This window comes from Schistocerca nitens, chromosome 3, assembly GCF_023898315.1.
Source record: "Schistocerca nitens isolate TAMUIC-IGC-003100 chromosome 3, iqSchNite1.1, whole genome shotgun sequence".
In the NCBI taxonomy this organism is placed as follows: domain Eukaryota; kingdom Metazoa; phylum Arthropoda; class Insecta; order Orthoptera; family Acrididae; genus Schistocerca; species Schistocerca nitens.
Genome location: NC_064616.1, coordinates 874,875,813 through 874,893,747, shown reverse-complemented (window position 1 = coordinate 874,893,747; position 17,935 = coordinate 874,875,813). Strand labels below are relative to the sequence as shown.

Below are 17,935 nucleotides of genomic sequence, written 5' to 3'. Positions count from 1 at the left end.
CATGCTATTCGTGGGTGGAACGGTTGAGAAACGGTCAAAGTGATTCTGTGAACCCTTTGCCAAACACCTGACTGCGAATTGTGGAGTAATCACGTAGATGTACAAGATAGCACGTTGCATCCAACAGTGCTCTAAAAACATCAAACTTGGCGTTTCTCCACTAAGCTGCTCAACAACGCAGGCTGCTATGTGGACATCACCATGGTAGCGTTTAACATGCATTCGAATATCACTGTAGAACTGTTCGCAAAGGGGCTCGTCCAGGTACATTGTTTTGCCAGTCAGCACACCAATGACGAGGTTTACATGCCCACTGGTGTCTGAATCGTTTATGATCTCTGGACAAGTTAAGTCCACACAACTGTATCCGTGTCAGCAGCCCAGCAGGCAGCACACGATGTCGAACTGTAGAGGCACATAGCTCCACATCATTTACAAAGTTCTAGCGATGGATCAACAACAGACTAGGCTATGAGGTCATTTACAGCCACGTGGACAGTAGTGTGGTCGTATTGCACTCGCCCATCACTTCGTAACAATAACTGTTCACTAATTTTGCACACGCCACTGCCGTAGCAGCATATTCATAATTTCGTTACGCGGCAAACTCATTTCCCGGAAACTGATTGCTCCGCCACGTACTAACTTACTGGTGCTCTGACGCCAACGAAGGATTCTGGCACTTACTTTCAGGCATCCTAATCGTTTAAACCGTCTTCACATGCTGCGCCTGGGTAAATACTGAATTTTCAATAAAAAAAGGGGGGCGAGAGGGACAAGGAAATTAGGGTTTTACGTCCCGTCAACGACGAGGCTATTTAGAGAAGAGCACAAGCTCGGGCAGGAAAGGGTATCGGTTTTAAGTGATTTAGAAAAACCTCAGAAAATCAGAATTTGGATGACAAGACGGGGATTTGCACCATCGTCCCTCATAATGCGAGTCTTGTGCTGACCTAACCACTACGCCTAGTCTCGCGAGACAGTACTACTGAGCCTCTGTGTATGCCACTGCTCAGCAATCACTTGCTATTAGCACACCGATCTATACAACCTCCTAGTTTGGATGTCATTCATTCTGGGTGCTGCGCAATATTTACCAATGTTGTGTACTAAGATACCAATCCAATATATCTCTGTCTCCTCGGCCTTCTCCAAGCGGTTATCCCATTTCACTGCAGAGTTCCTGCCTGATGAGTCTTTGCCCATCGTGAGCCTGCTGTCTGGGTGTAAAGATCCTGTTCCTGATGCCAAACAACATTCCACCACCTACATTATGGCCACGCAATGTGTCTTTAAATGTTAACTCTGTTTCGTGTGTTCCAACGGCTTACGTTGGGTTTCTAAGGCATGGATAGGAAATTATGACCGGTTTTCTCCTACAAATGTGCAGGCAACACCCTAAAAATCACACCCAGGCTGACCAACGTACCTGATCAACAGCCACCAATCCGGTGCATGGGGTCGCTTGGAGTATGGCTATCTTACGAGGGCAGTTCAATAAGTAATGCAACACATTTTTTTTCTCGGCCAATTTTGGTTGAAAAAACCGGAAATTTCTTGTGGAATATTTTCAAACATTCCCGCTTCGTCTCGTATAGTTTCATTGACTTCCGACAGGTGGCAGCGCTGTACGGAGCTGTTAAAATGGCGTCTGTAACGGATGTGCGTTGCAAACAACTGGCAGTGATCGAGTTTCTTTTGGCGGAAAACCAGAGCATCTCAGATATTCATAGGCGCTTGCAGAATGTCTACGGTGATCTGGCAGTGGACAAAAGCACGGTGAGTCGTTGGGCAAAGCGTGTGTCATCATCGCCGCAAGGTCAAGCAAGACTGTCTGATCTCCCGCGTACGGGCCGGCCGTGCACAGCTGTGACTCCTGCAATGGCGGAGCGTGCGAACACACTCGTTCGAGATGATCGACGGATCACCATCAAACAACTCAGTGCTCAACTTGACATCTCTGTTGGTAGTGCTGTCACAATTGTTCACCAGTTGGGATATTCAAAGGTTTGTTCCCGCTGGGTCCCTCGTTGTCTAACCGAACACCATAAAGAGCAAAGGAGAACCATCTGTGCGGAATTGCTTGCTCGTCATGTGGCTGAGGGTGACAATTTCTTGTCAAAGATTGTTACAGGCGATGAAACATGGGTTCATCACTTCGAACCTGAAACAAAACGGCAATCAATGGAGTGGCGCCACACCCACTCCCCTACCAAGAAAAAGTTTAAAGCCATACCCTCAGCCGGTAAAGTCAAGGTTACAGTCTTCTGGGACGCTGAGGGGGTTATTCTGTTCGATGTCCTTCCCCATGGTCAAACGATCAACTCTGAAGTGTATTGTGCTACTCTTCAGAAATTGAAGAAACGACTTCAGCGTGTTCGTAGGCACAAAAATCTGAACGAACTTCTCCTTCTTCATGACAACGCAAGACCTCACACAAGTCTTCGCACCCGAGAGGAGCTCACAAAACTTCAGTGGACTGTTCTTCCTCATGCACCCTACAGCCCCGATCTCGCACCTTCGGATTTCCATATGTTTGGCCCAATGAAGGACGCAATCCGTGGGAGGCACTACGCGGATGATGAAGTTATTGATGCAGTACGACGTTGGCTCCGACATCGACCAGTGGATTGGCCCTCATTTCAAGGTGGCGTAAGGCCGTAGCATTGAATGGAGATTACGTTGAAAAACAGTGTTGTGTAGCTAAAAGATTGGGGAATAACCTGGTGTATTTCAATGCTGAATAAAACAACCCCTGTTTCAGAAAAAAATGTGTTGCATTACTTATTGAACTGCCCTCGTACATTTCTCGCGTTGCACTGCACTAGTTCAGGCTGTTGTCATTAATCTTCCAGGGATTTCAGTCCTTACTTTACTTCTTTTATTTAAGGTTTAACGTCTCGCTACGAAGTATAGGATGAGTAACATGAATGGATTTAGCCAGGAACTTTACCACTTCCTTCCTTAAGGGATTCTACTAAGCGTATGTAAATGTTCATTGACGGAAAAAGTTTAGCACCCACAGACACTCATTTCACATGACTAACAGGTATAGATTTTCTTTCGGGTGCATTTAGACGCTTTAATAGAACAGTACTTTATCATTTGGTTAGTTAAGACAACCCAAACCATTAGAATAATAATAGCAAGAGGAAGAAGAGCTGTTCCGTATAGTCAACCATTCAAGCAAACATACCGAGAATCGCCTATAATAAGAGATCGCCTGCAAAACTGTGCCGGCAACGGAGTATTGACTGACCCCGTATCCTGGAAGCACCCGAGACTGATATTTGGACTGTTGAATCTGTGAAGACAAAAACCTGAAACATCGGTCTACTTTTACCAACACGGTGGGCTACAGTGCTAACCGCAATGTAGCATACAGAAAAACGCCCAACTTGCTTGTCAGTGTCAGAGAAAAACGTTAAAGTTGTATGGTGCAGCATTCGAGGGAGGTTTAGTTAAAAAATTTCCACCCTCCACCGAGCAACTGAATTTCATGCGCAATAATGCAATGCATGCCATACAGCAATATGCTTGCGTAGTCACAAGTACCTAGTTCAACAGTGGGAGCAAAGAGTTTGGTAAATTTCATAACCTAGAGAATTAAGCAACGTGATACATTGACAACTTGCTGTGGGTCCAGATTCAATTCCAGTACATAACTATATTTCGGTTCATGTTCTTTGCTTTCCATTTGAAATGTCGCTTAAGGCGTCCATCGATGTTAATATCAGATTGTATATACGTATTTACGGGTATAAACGAAAATGTGATAGTTCTCCCGCTATTGAGAACTTTAAAACGTTATAAGAAGAAAATGACAGTTTCATCTACCAAAACAAGCGTTTCCGATACCTTTTCTTCTCGTAAATAGTGCACAATGTACTTTACGAAGAATTTAAGCCCTAGTAACTACGTATCATCGCTAAAACTAACAAGATACATCGTCATATTTTCCTTCGAGGAAAAATTATTATGAACACGCTCCATAAAATTTTTATCTCTAACATTAGTAAAACTTTTAAATCATTTTATTATCGCAAACATTTGAATTTGATGATGTAAACTCTTGGATAGTGGCAACCTGCGATAAGAAATTTTAACAACGAAATTAGATGTCACACAGGGCATCACCGAAAAGAAGGAAACAGCACACAGCAGAAGACATACTTTGGACCAGTTTTTAAAACGGGTCACAAAGGAAAGTGGGTGCGCGGAATATTTCGATGGTAATGTATGTCCACATGTTTCGCCGGCTACGTATGCACGATAGGTTACCACTAAGTCTCATCTGAGTCTGGCTCGTAAAAATTCCCTTAATTTAGTTTTTCTGTACAGCTTCATGTATATGAGCGCTGGTTTGGTTTGATTTTGTTTTGCCTTAGGGCACAAAATAAATAAATAAATCTGAGGTCATAAGCGCCCAAGTCAAAACTATAGAACAAGAAGACAGAGAAGGGTTAAAAAACGACTGTACGTCAGTCCCAATTAACATAAGAGAAGACAGCTAAAAACAGGCACGTGTAGAAGGGCTAAAAAAACACCATACAGAAGGAAGTCCGAAACTAAAAATTAAATGGCCTTAGCTATATTGCTTTGGCGGATAAAAAGAAACACGTTCGACAGCCCGCGCGTCATTTGCTAAAACGGCCGATAACTCAAGACGGCGAACCCAAGTGGGGACGTAAACGGTTAAAAAATGGGCATTCCAGTTTCCCTCAGCAATGGACACTAGCTATACGCCTGTACTTGAAATTAAACAATAATAACGTTATGGCAGATTTTCTCTTTAGTGTGATGTGTTTTATAGGATTTTTTTATAAATGAGGCCGGTAAAACAACATATTAAATACTTATTCGAGGCAGCTTTCCAACCAGAAGTTCTAATATGAACCATAGAACCTTTTCGCCAGGTCAGCAAGGTAATCAACACAGCCCGTAAGTTTCACGTCACTTGTAAGTTTGAAGACTAGCTGTAAACAGCACTATTCATAAATCTGGTAATGAAGCCAACAAGATTTGTGGTTAACCAGTCAACTCCTCGAAGCCAAGAGGTAGCGAGTTTCTAAAAATCAATATCTTTTACAACATACCGCCAGTCAATATTATAAGAACATTTCCAGAACATTCTGGTGACTTAAGCCAATTCCGGAAGAACAGAACACACTGGATGCATGTTCATTTATTTCCCGAAAATCGACTATGAAATTAACAGGACGGAAAAAATACCCTAGTAACGTCTTCAATATGAGATTTCTCGTAAAAATTTATTACTGTACATCTTCAACATCTACCGGCTGGACAACGATGCGTCAGCACATCATTACCGGCAGGTGGAAATAGTGTCGTACTGAGAAACATTTTAGCGAACTTCGCGAGAAGAGAAGCCTGCGGGATTGATGCGGAGCCTATTTACTCGAAATGATGATGTGCATAGTGATGTTGCAATCCGATGAGCTTGAGAGCAGGTTGACAAAGCTGGTGAAAGTCATCTTACTGCAAATTTACTTTCAAGAGTCAGAGCGAACACGTTTTCAGCTTTGTCTCTCCTTTTGCGACGTACTTTCGCGTCAACAATAAGATCGTTTGAGACTACGTCCAGTTTCTCTCAAGAGTGGATCGAGGATGTGGGGTAGGGATAGAGAAGGCTGATCTAGGGATTAAAGGGTAGCACATTGTAATGTTAAAGGACGATGCCAAATTTGCAGACAAGTTTGAGAATGCCGAGAAAAACTCAGGCTGGAATACGAGCCAAAATAATTATTATAATTCACAAGTCCAACATCTCATCGTTACGCACCTAGTTTCGTGCAGAGTGGCAGAAGATATCTAAAACTTGGATGAAGCCTCAGGAACTATTATTTCCTCACATCAGTGGCGGTGATAGAAAAAATAAAAACTGAATAAATTGAGAGAGAGAGAGAGAGAGAGAGAGAGAGAGAGAGACCACGCGCCAGACATACTTCAGAGATATGCCACACCCAGCAGCTGCTCGCTGGGCACCTGGCAGCGTGGATTACCCCCAGCTTCCCCCGTCCCTCCACACGACGCCTTCCACTCGTCGAAACACTTCACAGTCCACGCAGCCGCGAAGGGGGCGCCTGCCAGAACTGTACATCGTCGGGGCAATCTACGGCTCACGACCACCATCTCCAGTCGCCACAAAACAGCTCTTCTTTCCCTGTCCGTCGGCACGATTTACTGACGAAACTCTGTAATCAGTATTCGTTGCACGTTTGCCTCACGTCCGCTTTCGCCAAGCTATACCTGCAGCCTGAGAATAATCCCAGCGGCCTGTTTCCGGAGTCGGATGCCCTGTAACAATCGGGAGCACCCACAGCCTGGAAATCTCTCTCCCTAAGTTACAAATAGTGTAGTCGGATTTCTTAAAGAATAAAAACAATTTCTATCAATGTTCACTCTATATTACGAATATTTTAATTTTGTCCACTTCACAAATAACTAGTTTCAGCCGTTAGCATCATCCGATTTCTTACAATCTGTGCTAAAATATAAGAACATTGAAATACAACAGTGTCCAACCTCCTAAACGTTCATCTTGGTACACCTGATGCACAATTATTTTTTCACCCTATTCTATCCATATTTTAGTCCAGATTGTGACGATAATTTGATTCCATTTTAACAAGATCATAAAGTAATCATGTAGGTTTCTCGGAAAGATATAGGCCTATGAAGGAGCATAAAGAGTTTAACATCTGGTTGAAGTCATTAGAAATGGTGCACTACCTCGTATTGAGAAGGAAATCGTTTATTCGCTCGTTGAAGGAAAAATCGCCTGAATCGATGTAAGAAAAGCACGAAATCTAAACTATGATGGACCGAATGGGAATACGAAGTGCGCTCCTTCGCCACCGCCTGCACAATTGTTGAGAATCTCCGTGCATCTCTCTGGGTGATTTTATACTCTCGATTCGTCGCAAAACGGAAACTAGATATGGCATAGATACAAGAGATATTGTTGAGGATACCCCGTGTTATGAGATTTATCATCTAGTCTGCAGCTGCATCTGGCGTCTAACTGACACGCTAATTCGCGAAACCAAAGACATCTTCCATTCCCCGGAGTTGGCGTCCATCGTTTAATGTCAAAGTAATAACACAATAAAAACATTGATTTCTTGCTTGATACAACAATAACATTGTTTGAGTCTACGGCAATAAAGTCACTCGAAGATGGCCAGATGACACAATAACACTATATTCATACAAATAAGTCTACCCTTACTTGAGGACTGCATTAGTCCCCTCTAGTAGGCCTATAGAGCCTCGAGAACTAACTTGCCTGGAAACTGATTGTTTCATCAATTACCAGTGTACTGAATGTAACTTTGTTACGCGTACTGGGATTATATGGAATTCTCGATATCAATACAGTACCCCAACGCCAGTCTGAAGCAACTGTCAAACACACTTCGACATGGAAATCCGATGGGAAAAATCCTTTACAAACCTATACAGCTGTCGTATTTATATGTGTCAATATTTCTTCCTAAGCAGACTGATTCTACATGTGTTCGAAGTTTTAACTATTTTTTTCTTTAGGTACATTAAAAATATTGGGCTAGTTGTTACTGGCTTAACTTATATAGGCCTACACAACAGAGTGACCAACGAAATGCTGATTTGATTAACAACAGTGTGCGTTAACGATATCTAGATGATTCATTCGGTACGGGATGGTTACCATCATTACTTTTCTTGGGTAACCTAAATCACTTCTGGTCATTGCCTGACAGTAATTCCGATGTGATCACAAATTTCTTCAGTGTAATAACGCTTCGTACAGGATGACCTACCAGCTGTGGGTCATTAACCAGCACTCTGTGTCTGCACGCATATTCTGCAGAAAAAAGTCAAATTTGCTGTAAAATTAGAAAGAATCATAAAAAGCCACTCTGTGCTGCGTTTTTGCGCACGACTCTGCTGAAAAAAAGGCACACCAAGGAAATTTCTCTGTAAAATATCCATAGCTTCTTTCATGTCAAAACTTAGAACTGTTACATTCGAAATTTGTCTATCGTTTATAGTCACATTCTGTCGCTGTAAAATTATATATATAACTTATTGCTGTGGACCACAGCATTACGCCAAACCAGCTGTCTGGATTTCGTGAGACACGAGCTACATGGTATGTGACGTATGTACTGCATCAACGGTGTTTCTAACAACTGTAAAAGAAACCGGTAGGAACGAACTTCTGCGCGTCCAAGGGCGTCACTCAGCTGGCTAACGAAAAACGTATACCCAATGTAGATCAACTGTATACTTGCTATCTACATCAGGGGGCATTTATCACGACGCCGAGGCCTGTTGCAGTTTACACAAATGTCAGGCGTTTGTGAAACGCCGGGCAATGATCCATATAACAACATTTAGGCGTGGAACTGTTTGGGTTTGTTTGCTTAGTGCTTAATTCACTTCATACTTAACATCATACACATTTACAATAAAAAATTAAAAACTTGGGACCTGTAATGTAGTGAATGCTTCGAGTTACAGTTCCGAAAAAAGTGCAAAGCTGGTGGCATTCTAACAACAAATCTGCTTTCTCGACTAGTGGAAGCTACACCTGACACGAATTCATGCTTGTGTTCACAAGCGTCGTCTACTGACAAGGCGTAAACAGTACGTAGCAACATTTGTTCGAGTGGATACATATGATTAAAAACGATCAATTTAGTTTCTTTCCAGAACGACGGATCATGGGGTAAATATGGTAAATTAACGTGAGCGCAAGCATTTATTATTTGAGCAGCGGTATGTTGGTACACATTTTACCGTCCTTTTTTTCGTAACTGGCGTTTCTTAAGACACATGCCTTGTAATGGTATATTAAGTAGTGAAATATTGTAATTACTTTTCGATTTATAAGATTACTGTTCACTAATATAAACAAACCTGTCGAATTTAAAATATTTTGCTACCAGTCGCTAGGTTCGTATGCGAAAATTCACGGCAATCTGCACGTAACTATAGCAATAGCAACAAGCGTCACGACATAAACAAATGCATACTGTCTTTCTATCACGCCGGTTCCACACCGTTGAAGTGACAAATTATTCATGGACGTAACTACCTATCGCTAGATTTTGAATGAAAACTGAAAATGCTGAAACTAGAAAGGAAGCTTCCTTCATTTTTTTTAAAGTTATAGAACACACAGATAGTAAGCAAAACAAATACCTGCGTCACAATAATAATGTCAAATTTAATAATAAACAACTAATCGTTAATCACACGAATATTCCACAGGAGTTCGTGGTTTTCGTTTTGTATGTCAGAATGCAGATAAATCCACGACACTGATGCTGCCGAGTACCATAAAAGTTAGTTCCACTTGACAGGTAAGCGATGAAGAGGAGGGGGAAAAAAAAAAGTCATACGCCCTGTAATGTTACCACAGTTGCGAGGTACATCACATGAAGAAAATCGATCACTGTGACTGATACCATAAATAAGACATGATACATTACAATAATACTTCTAAATAAAACATATACTGCAGATATTTTGTATTTGGCTCAAACATATACCGTGCATTTTCTTCGTTTTTCTAAGTATAAGGCTTACCCATAGTTCCGTTCCCCAACTCATTTTAGTGACACAAATCCCTATAGAAGATAAAGTACTACAGCACCACTCTTCTTAGCTCACACACACTGATAAATAATGCACATAACCACTACGAAGACGCAATAAACGACAACATGGCTGCATTTCTTCACTCCATTATCACTACTCTCCACGAGTGTCTGCTACAGACTGCCCGTAGCTCAGCTTTGGGAGTTGCTTTCGCACAAAAGCACCATCTTACAGCAATTCCTCGAACGAGTTCCACCTATCGACAGTAGATGGCAGGAGAGTACGGACGGAGGTCGTCGATAGACGATAGCGTATTGAGCAGTGAGCACAGAAGCCGGCTGCTGGTTTGTGACAAGAAGTGGTAAATGCTGCACATAGGTCAATAGGAAAACATTTTATAATTAATGTTGCTATCAATATTCGTGTGGCGCTGTAGCCTAATGGAATCCTCTACTTTTCTTTTTTACAGCCAAGTTTCTACCGTATTTTACCGTAGTCATTAAAATTAAGTACGGTACACACAAGTCGCAGGTATAAGCTTGCGAAAACTGCTCGGCAGTCACTGGTAAGAAACTAATACGTCGGTACGATGAATGCAATATATACCATAGCACTAAATTCGCCCACTTTTCGTGGGATCTGTTGTGTGTGCATGGAGAAAGATAATTTTTATGGAGAGAGATTACTAAACTAACCCTCGCCCCACCCCCACAATAATCAAATTTTAGTATTCCCACTGATACATATGGCATACTAGGAATAGAAACAATCTCCATAACATACGTCCCATCCCTCCTGTGTAGTTGGGATGAATGTACATGGAATCAGATGTAGCACAGATTGTGTTCCAGTTTCTTAATCCACTTTGCAGAGTTAAGATCTCAGCGAGAAGAAGTAATCAAATACATAAGAAATATCCATTTTGACAGCAGAAATGTACTTTTATGAGAGTTTTCAATTCGTAGGGTAAAAAATAAGATAACTTATTTTGGAAGAAAACAGAAAATAACAATTTACAATTTGTGGCAAACAGCTAAAGAGAGATTTATAACTGACTTGTGTCATATTTTCTTATTAGTTGCAATAGTATACATTTTTATGTTACACACCAGATCTAGTCAGTGGACAAATTTTTAGTTCGTTGAGCACAGGTTTATTTCTGGTTCATTAATGTTAATTTTATTGGTAACTGGTGATTTTTTCAGCAGCTGTGGTGTATAGCTTTTCAAATTAAAATTCATTTGTCACTTGCACAATTTAGGAGCAAAAAGATATTCCAGTAGTGCAGCTGAAAATGGAATTTTATATTGTATATCACTCATCTTTATGCTTGGACTGTATGCCCGAGAAACAGTAGAAAACTATGAATACTGCCCCATCTGTGAGCTTACCCACCATTGCTAACCATGAAAATGTAATATTCTCAACATGACATTTTTAATTTTGAAGTCATTCCTGGTTTGTTTAGAAGTAAAAACGGAATTGATTGCATGTTATAAACTAAAAATATATCCAATAATACAGTATGTCATATTGTTTTTTAAGCTGTGAAATGGTACTTAACTGTCTAGTATTTTATACTTAATACTAAAAACAGTGTTTGAACCATCTGCATTAAAGAGAGATTTTAATTTCTATCCAAAATCACTGGTATTTGATAATGAAGATGGTGAAAAGAAATATGGTGTGTGTGACTGCTTGATACACACTACCATGCTGCAGCAATTCCCTTAGATATTTGCATGTGAACTGCTACATTACAGTGTAAAGAACTTGCATGGATCTGCAAAATGTGGATGTCAATATGCTATTGGAAACAAAATGTACTGTTTTTGTTTGGTTATGAAGATGGCCAATGTTAACAGCTTTCCAGCAGTACCTACTTAATCAGTCAGAGTCCATTCTGAAACTCAAAATGTGATACATGTAACAGTTTGTGAGTTGAAGTGGGTACTCTTTGTATCCTTTAAAATGTCTCCTTGAAGACCGTAACGAAGTTACCCCACAGTTTTGTGAAGCATCACACCTTTTGCATGTGTAGGCTTCTCACCACTGTATATTTAAGTGTGCCAAATTGTGATATACGGTACACTATGTGATAAAAAGTATCCAGACACATGGCTGAAACTGCCTTACAAGTTCGTGGCACCTTCCATTGGCAATGCTGGAATTCAGTATGGTGTTGGCCCACCCTTAGCCTTGATGACAGCTTCCACTCTCACAGGCATACATTCAGTCAGTTGCTGGACAGTTTCTTGGGGAATGGCAGCCCATTCTTCACGGAGTGGTGCACTGAGGAGAGGTATTGACGGTTCGGTGAAGCCTCGCACGAATTCGGTGTTCCAAAACATCCCAAAGGTGTTCTATAGGATTCAGGTCAGGACTCTGTGCAGGCCAGTCCATTACAGGGATGTTATTGTCGTGTAACCACTCCGCCACAGGCCGTGCATTAGGAACAAGTGATCGATCGTGTTGAAAGATGCAATTGCCACCCCCAATTGCTCTTCAACAGTGGGAAGCCAGAAGGTGCTTAAAACATCAGTGTAGGCCTGTGCTGTGATAGTGCCATGCAAAACAACAAGGGGTGCAAGCCCCCTCTATGCAAAACATGACCACACCATAACACCACTGCATCTGAATTTTACTGTTGGCACTTCACACATTGGCAGATGATGTTCACCAGGCATTTGCCATACCCAACCCTGCCATTGGATCGCCACATTGTGTTCTGCGATTCATCACTCCACACAATATTTTTCCACTGTTCAATCATCCAATATTTACGCTCCTTACACCAAACGAGGCATCATTTGGCATTTACCGGTGTGATGTGTGGCTTATGAGCAGCTGATTGACCATGAAATCCAAGTTGTCTCACCTCCTGCCTAACTGTCATAACACTTGCAGTGGATCCTGGTGTAGTTTGGAATTCCTGTGTGATGGTCTGGATAGAGGTCTGCCTATTACACATTATGACCCTCTTCAACTGTCGGTGGTCTCTGTCAGTCAACAGATGAGGTTGGCCTGTAAGCTTTTGTGTTGTATGTGTCCCTTCATGTTTCCACTTCACTATCACATCAGAAACAGTAGACCTAGGGATGTTTAGGAGTGTGGAAATCTCGTGTACAGATGTGTGACACAAGTGACACCCAATCACCTGACTGCATTCAAAGTCTGAGTTCCACGGTGCATCCATTCTGCTCTCTCATGATGTCTAATGACTATTTAGGTCGCTGATGTGGAGTACCTGGCAGTAGGTGACAGCACAATGCACCTAATATGAAACACGTATGTTTTGATCACATAGTGTATATGGGCAAGTATGACTTCAGCCACAGTGTACAGTCTTAATGAAGGAGCCACAGAGCACAATAACTTACCAAAATCATTGCAGTCTTACTCCTTAGTAATTTGATAATTGTCTAAATCATGATACTAGTTTATTATACCTGAAATTGCAAACTCATGCTGGAGGAGGTTCTTAGTATAAGTGAAATTTTAATTTAGCTTGTGCACTGCTGCAGCTGCTTGGAATGTTGTCCCAATGCACCATATTCATGTGGGTTGGCCTCGAATAACCAGAGAGCTCTGTTAGCACAGCAGAAGAAACTCCAGGAGGAAGCTACAAACTGATCACAACACATGAAGTAAATAAAACTATGCCCAAGACAGGAGGGGCACCAGGGATGCAGCTGACTTTGTCCAGCTAAAATGCTACCTTGCTTTACAAGAAACCAACTTTATTAGCGTTAGTATATATTTGAGAAGTAGCAGTCTGGCTCCAGACCAAATGGATGCTGTCTGGCCTTCTGAAGATTAGTCTGAGGTTGCTGTCGAACCTTAGGTGGCTGCCTAGTGGACTGCTGAGTTTGTCACCATATCTACTGCTTTGCTGACTGTTACCACCGAACTGGTCATCCTTGCACTAAGTCTGTAACTTTGTTAAGTTTGGAAATTAGTGAAACGTTCATACAGTATAGGTTCAGTTCTTTGTTTACTTTTGTTTTGTCATGTAAACAATACAGATATAATCATTTCTATTTATGTGGAAGTTTTGAATATTAACTGAGTAGTCTAGGAAATTATTCTTGTTTAATTTAGACTAAAGCTAAAATTTGTTTGACATGAGTGAGAAGTGTATCATTTGTGTAGGATTTACTTCCACAATGTGGTGTGAGGGTTGTTGCAGTTTCTTTCATGTGGCTGACTGTAGTGGCATGGGAAGTGGATGAATAAACAAGGCTCATTGGTTGTGTAGGATTTGCTGTAGAGATAGGAAGATAGTGGAAGAGTAGGGCAAGATTGCTGCCCTTCAGACAGAACTTGATAAGGCAAAACAAGATCTGGAAAGGTTAAGAGGGAGAAGGGAAAAGAGAGTTTATAGAAAAAAATGGGGATAGGACTTTCTCTGAAAAACAGGTTCAATCTGTTGTCACAGTTGTAAACTGATGAGCCACAAGTAGATGTAGGAGTAGAAAGTGTTTGAGAAGTAAGAAGTCAGAAAAAGTTGTGAAGAAGAAAAAAGTTTTTTTGTTAGGTAGTTCCCATGTTAGAAGTGTTGGCCAACTGTTGCAGGATGAACTAGGATCACAAGTTTTTTTTTTTTTTTTTTAAACTTAGTGCAAGTCTGGATCAGGTAATAGAGGCTGCAGGTTCACTTTGCAAAGACTTCACAAAGGAAGACATCGTGGTAATAGTGGGCGGGGCAGGCAACAGCATATACAGGCGTCCTAATTATTCAATTGAGGGAGATCTGGTAAAAATAGCTTTGGCAACAAGACACACTGGTGTTGGGCTTATATCTGTTCTGAGGCACCATGACTGCCCTCTTTAAAACTCTTCTGTTAGGAGAGTTAATTTAGAGATGGAACAGCTGCTGGGATCAGGTATGGGGTCTCATATCTGTGTGGTTCCTGTTGGCTCTATCAGTAGGTTGGACTATACTAGGCATGGCCTTTACCTCACTATGAAAGGGAAGGGAAAACTGTCTGGGCTGATAGCAAATAACTCAAGAAGGTTGGGGGGGGGGGGGGGGGGGCGGCGGCGGCACTATCACAAGTGGTAAAGTACCAGTGGTTACAAGTGACAGAAGAGCAGTTTTTGGGGTGGGGGGTAGGGAGGGTACAAAAACAAAGATGTTCAGAGACAGGCTTAAAATTACATTCAAATTGAAGAAACAGGCAGCCAGAAAGCAAATTTTAATGTAAACAATTCATGCAGACAGCCTCTGGTTGAAACTGGAGATATTCAAAAATTGATGGAAAAATTAGGTTCATCCAGTTGTAATTCAGCCAGTGCACAAAATCAGTTATCCTTATTGCATCAGTATATCCAAGGACTAAGGGCTAAGTTTAATGAGTTGCTTATTAGTGTTGAAGAATTAGAGTTGAGCAAATCAGTTGATATAATGTGCCCCTCTGAACATGATGTGACAACTGGTATAGATATGGTAAATGTTACATGATTCAAGTTAGCTTCTTTCTTCTGTAGAGAAAATATTGAGAAAGGAGTTGCCACATTTGTCAGAAACTGTTTTGAGTTCAAGAATACTGATATTAATAAATTTTGCTCAGAGCATCACTCATAAGCTTCTGCAACAGAAGTAATATTTCTTAATAAGTCCTTTTTAATAGTAAGTATAAACACAGCACCTTCCGAAAAATTTAACCTATTAATAAAAAATCTGGAATCTCTGTTGTCCCACTTCACAGTAAAAAATAGAGAAATAGTGGTTGCTGGTGATTTTAATGTGGATTTATTGAAAAGCTCTGTCAGCGAACAATTATTGCAACCAGTAACACTGTCATTCAATTTAATTCCTATTGTGAACTTTGCAACTGGGACATGTAAATGTTCTGAGACTGCTATTGATAATATCTTTGCAGACAGATCTAGGAAAAAAGTCATACCTCAAAACCAATAGTAAATGGGCTATCTGAACATGACATGCAGCATCTTTTGTTAAACGTTGCAACTAGTCTGGATAAAAAAATCTATTCAATCTCTGTACAGGAGGGTAATAAATCAGTCAAAAATTGAGAAGTTTAGGAGATTGCTCAAAGACATGAACTGGATAGGTGTTTACAGTCCTTCTGACTCAAATGGAAAATACAAAGCATTCATTAATACAGTTACTTCCTTCCTCTTTTGAAGATTGTTTTCCCCTAAAGGTAACTCAAATCAAACAGAAGTCTAAAAATAAACCATGGTTTACACAATGAATAAATATATCGTGGGACAAAAGGGAGACTGTATCTACTATCCAGGAACAGCTCTATTGTTAACGTTGTAATGCATTACAAAGAATTCTGCAAAATATTGAAGCAAGTAATCCAGAAGTCTAAGCAGCTTTATTATGAGAAAAGGTAATTACACGAGGCAACAAAATAAAAACTATACGGGATATAGTGAAGACAGAGACAAGTAGGGCCAAAAAGGATGAGGAACAGATAGCTCTAAAATAAGTGAGACATTGGTAACAAGTGCGTGTAGTGTTGAAAGCCTGTTAAACAAGTACTTTTATTTCTGTTACTGACAGCTTGGGGTTATCAGGTTCGGTAAACAGTGCAATTAAGTCTCTGAGATTAATCTTTACAAATAGCTTCAGTAAAATGGAAATGGCACTCACATTTCCCAAAGAAGTAGTATACATAATAAAATCCTTAAGACTTAAGTATTCTAGTGGTTATGATAATATATCAACAAAGTTAAAGAGTGCTCATGCAAGTGGAGCTCTATCTTAAGTTCCATTAGAAATAAATTAGAGGCAACTGCCATTTTCTGTGACCTGTCAAAAGCCTTTGACTGTGTGAATCACAGCATTCTATTAAGTAAATTAGGATATTATGGTGTCACTGGCAGTGCTGTGAAATGGTGTGTGTCTTATCTAACTAAAAGGAAACAAAGGGTGTCATTGCAAAATACCTATGCAGCAAGCAGTCAGTGTTCATGTGATTGGGAATTAATTACATGTGATATTTCTCAAGGCTTCATCTTGGGTCTGTTGATTTGTCTTGTGTACATTAATGACTTCTCATCTGTTACAGTGATTTCCCTAAATTGCTCCGGGCAAATGCCGAGATGGTTCCTTTCAAAGGGCACAGCCAACTTCCTTCCCGTCCTTCCCTAATCCGATGAGACCAATGACCTCGCTGTCTGGTCTCCTTCCCCAAAACCAACCAACCAATCATCTGTTACATTGCCAGATGCTAAGTTTATTTTGTTTGCAGATGATGCAGACATTGCAATAAGTAGCAAGTCAAGTGAAGTTTTAGAAATGGGTGCTAATCAAATTTTCACTGACGTTAATAAGTGGTTTAAAGCTAATTCACTGCCATTAAACTTTGAAGAGATTCACTGCATTTGTGATTATTTTACGTTGGCATCAAAAATATGCTGTGGTCACATTTATGTGACTGGATTGTGTAATTTGTTTACCTGTTTTCTTGTTTTACAGAAGTTATGTTCACTCACAATTGAGTTTTTGTTATGTTTGAATGCCACCATAAATTCCATTGTGGCTTAATTCAGTTTAAAACAGGGACTGTAAAATAACACCCATTAGTGCACCAGATCCAGAGGCATTAACACTTGTTAGTAGTGGCATTTTTAACATCTAGAGCTTAAATTTTGTGTTTAATTTAGTTTTTTATGTTTTTTTTGGTTGTAACACTACCTAATTGTGGACATAATTCTTCTACTGCACTTTTTGCTGCAAAAGCTAGATTTACAAGTGGAATAACTGGGGATTACAGCTGTTGTGAAATTGTGATGGAGGAATTGGCTGCTGTCTGCGAATAACTGGAACCTGCACTCACAACTGTCAACCAGTTTCAGATGACCACTGCAAAATCTGCTGTTGATGGGGTGGCAGTGTGGCCTTGTGTTAAAAATGCATTGTGGAGCTTTCTTGCTACTCGTATTGCTGGTGCGATCTGCAGAGAAATCCAGTCTGGCACGTGCTCACTCAGGGGTGGCTGGCAGGTGGTGTCCAAATCTGGAGTTGTTTCATAGGGAAGGTTGTATGTGGCAAATGGCCAGAAGTCTCATAGCTCCACACTTATAACAAATATATTTGCAATATTACCTCTCACTGATAATGAGATAGAGTTGGCAGGCCATGCCCTGTGCTCTTTCCTCTTTCGAGGTCTGGCAGCCCACAGAGGAAAGGAGGGGCTGTTAGTTATAGACAGTTCCATTGTCAGGTGTGTGATTGCCCCATTCAAGGAAATAATGTCAGGGGAAGGGAGCAAATCAACTGTCGCTTGGTATGTATCCTGGGAGGAATCATCCGCTAGATGGAAGAGGATATGCCATGATCAGCTGA

At 40.8% G+C, this 17,935-nt stretch overlaps 1 protein-coding gene and 1 long non-coding RNA gene across 7 annotated transcripts in view; one reads left to right on the top strand and one right to left on the bottom strand.

Annotated features, from left to right (window-relative positions):
* The window catches only part of LOC126248916 (formin-binding protein 1-like), a 379,078-nt gene extending 369,261 nt beyond the window's left edge, over positions 1-9,817 (bottom strand). For 3 of the 5 annotated variants that reach the window (XM_049950407.1, XM_049950406.1, XM_049950405.1), the window contains exon 1: positions 9,598-9,817. In XM_049950407.1, coding sequence (XP_049806364.1) covers positions 9,598-9,621 — 24 coding nt within the window. In that variant the 5' untranslated portion in view covers positions 9,622-9,817. The remainder of the gene's footprint in view (positions 1-9,597) is intronic. The other 2 variants (XM_049950404.1, XM_049950409.1) reach the window with 1 other exon arrangement.
* Positions 9,778-17,935, top strand: part of LOC126248917 (uncharacterized) — a 62,453-nt gene continuing 54,295 nt past the window's right edge. Inside the window, exons 1-2 of one of the 2 annotated variants that reach the window (XR_007545557.1) lie at positions 9,778-9,970; positions 10,079-10,174. This is a non-coding gene — a long non-coding RNA (uncharacterized LOC126248917). Of the gene's footprint in view, positions 9,988-10,078; positions 10,175-17,935 lie in introns of both variants that reach the window. The other variant, XR_007545556.1, reaches the window with a different exon arrangement.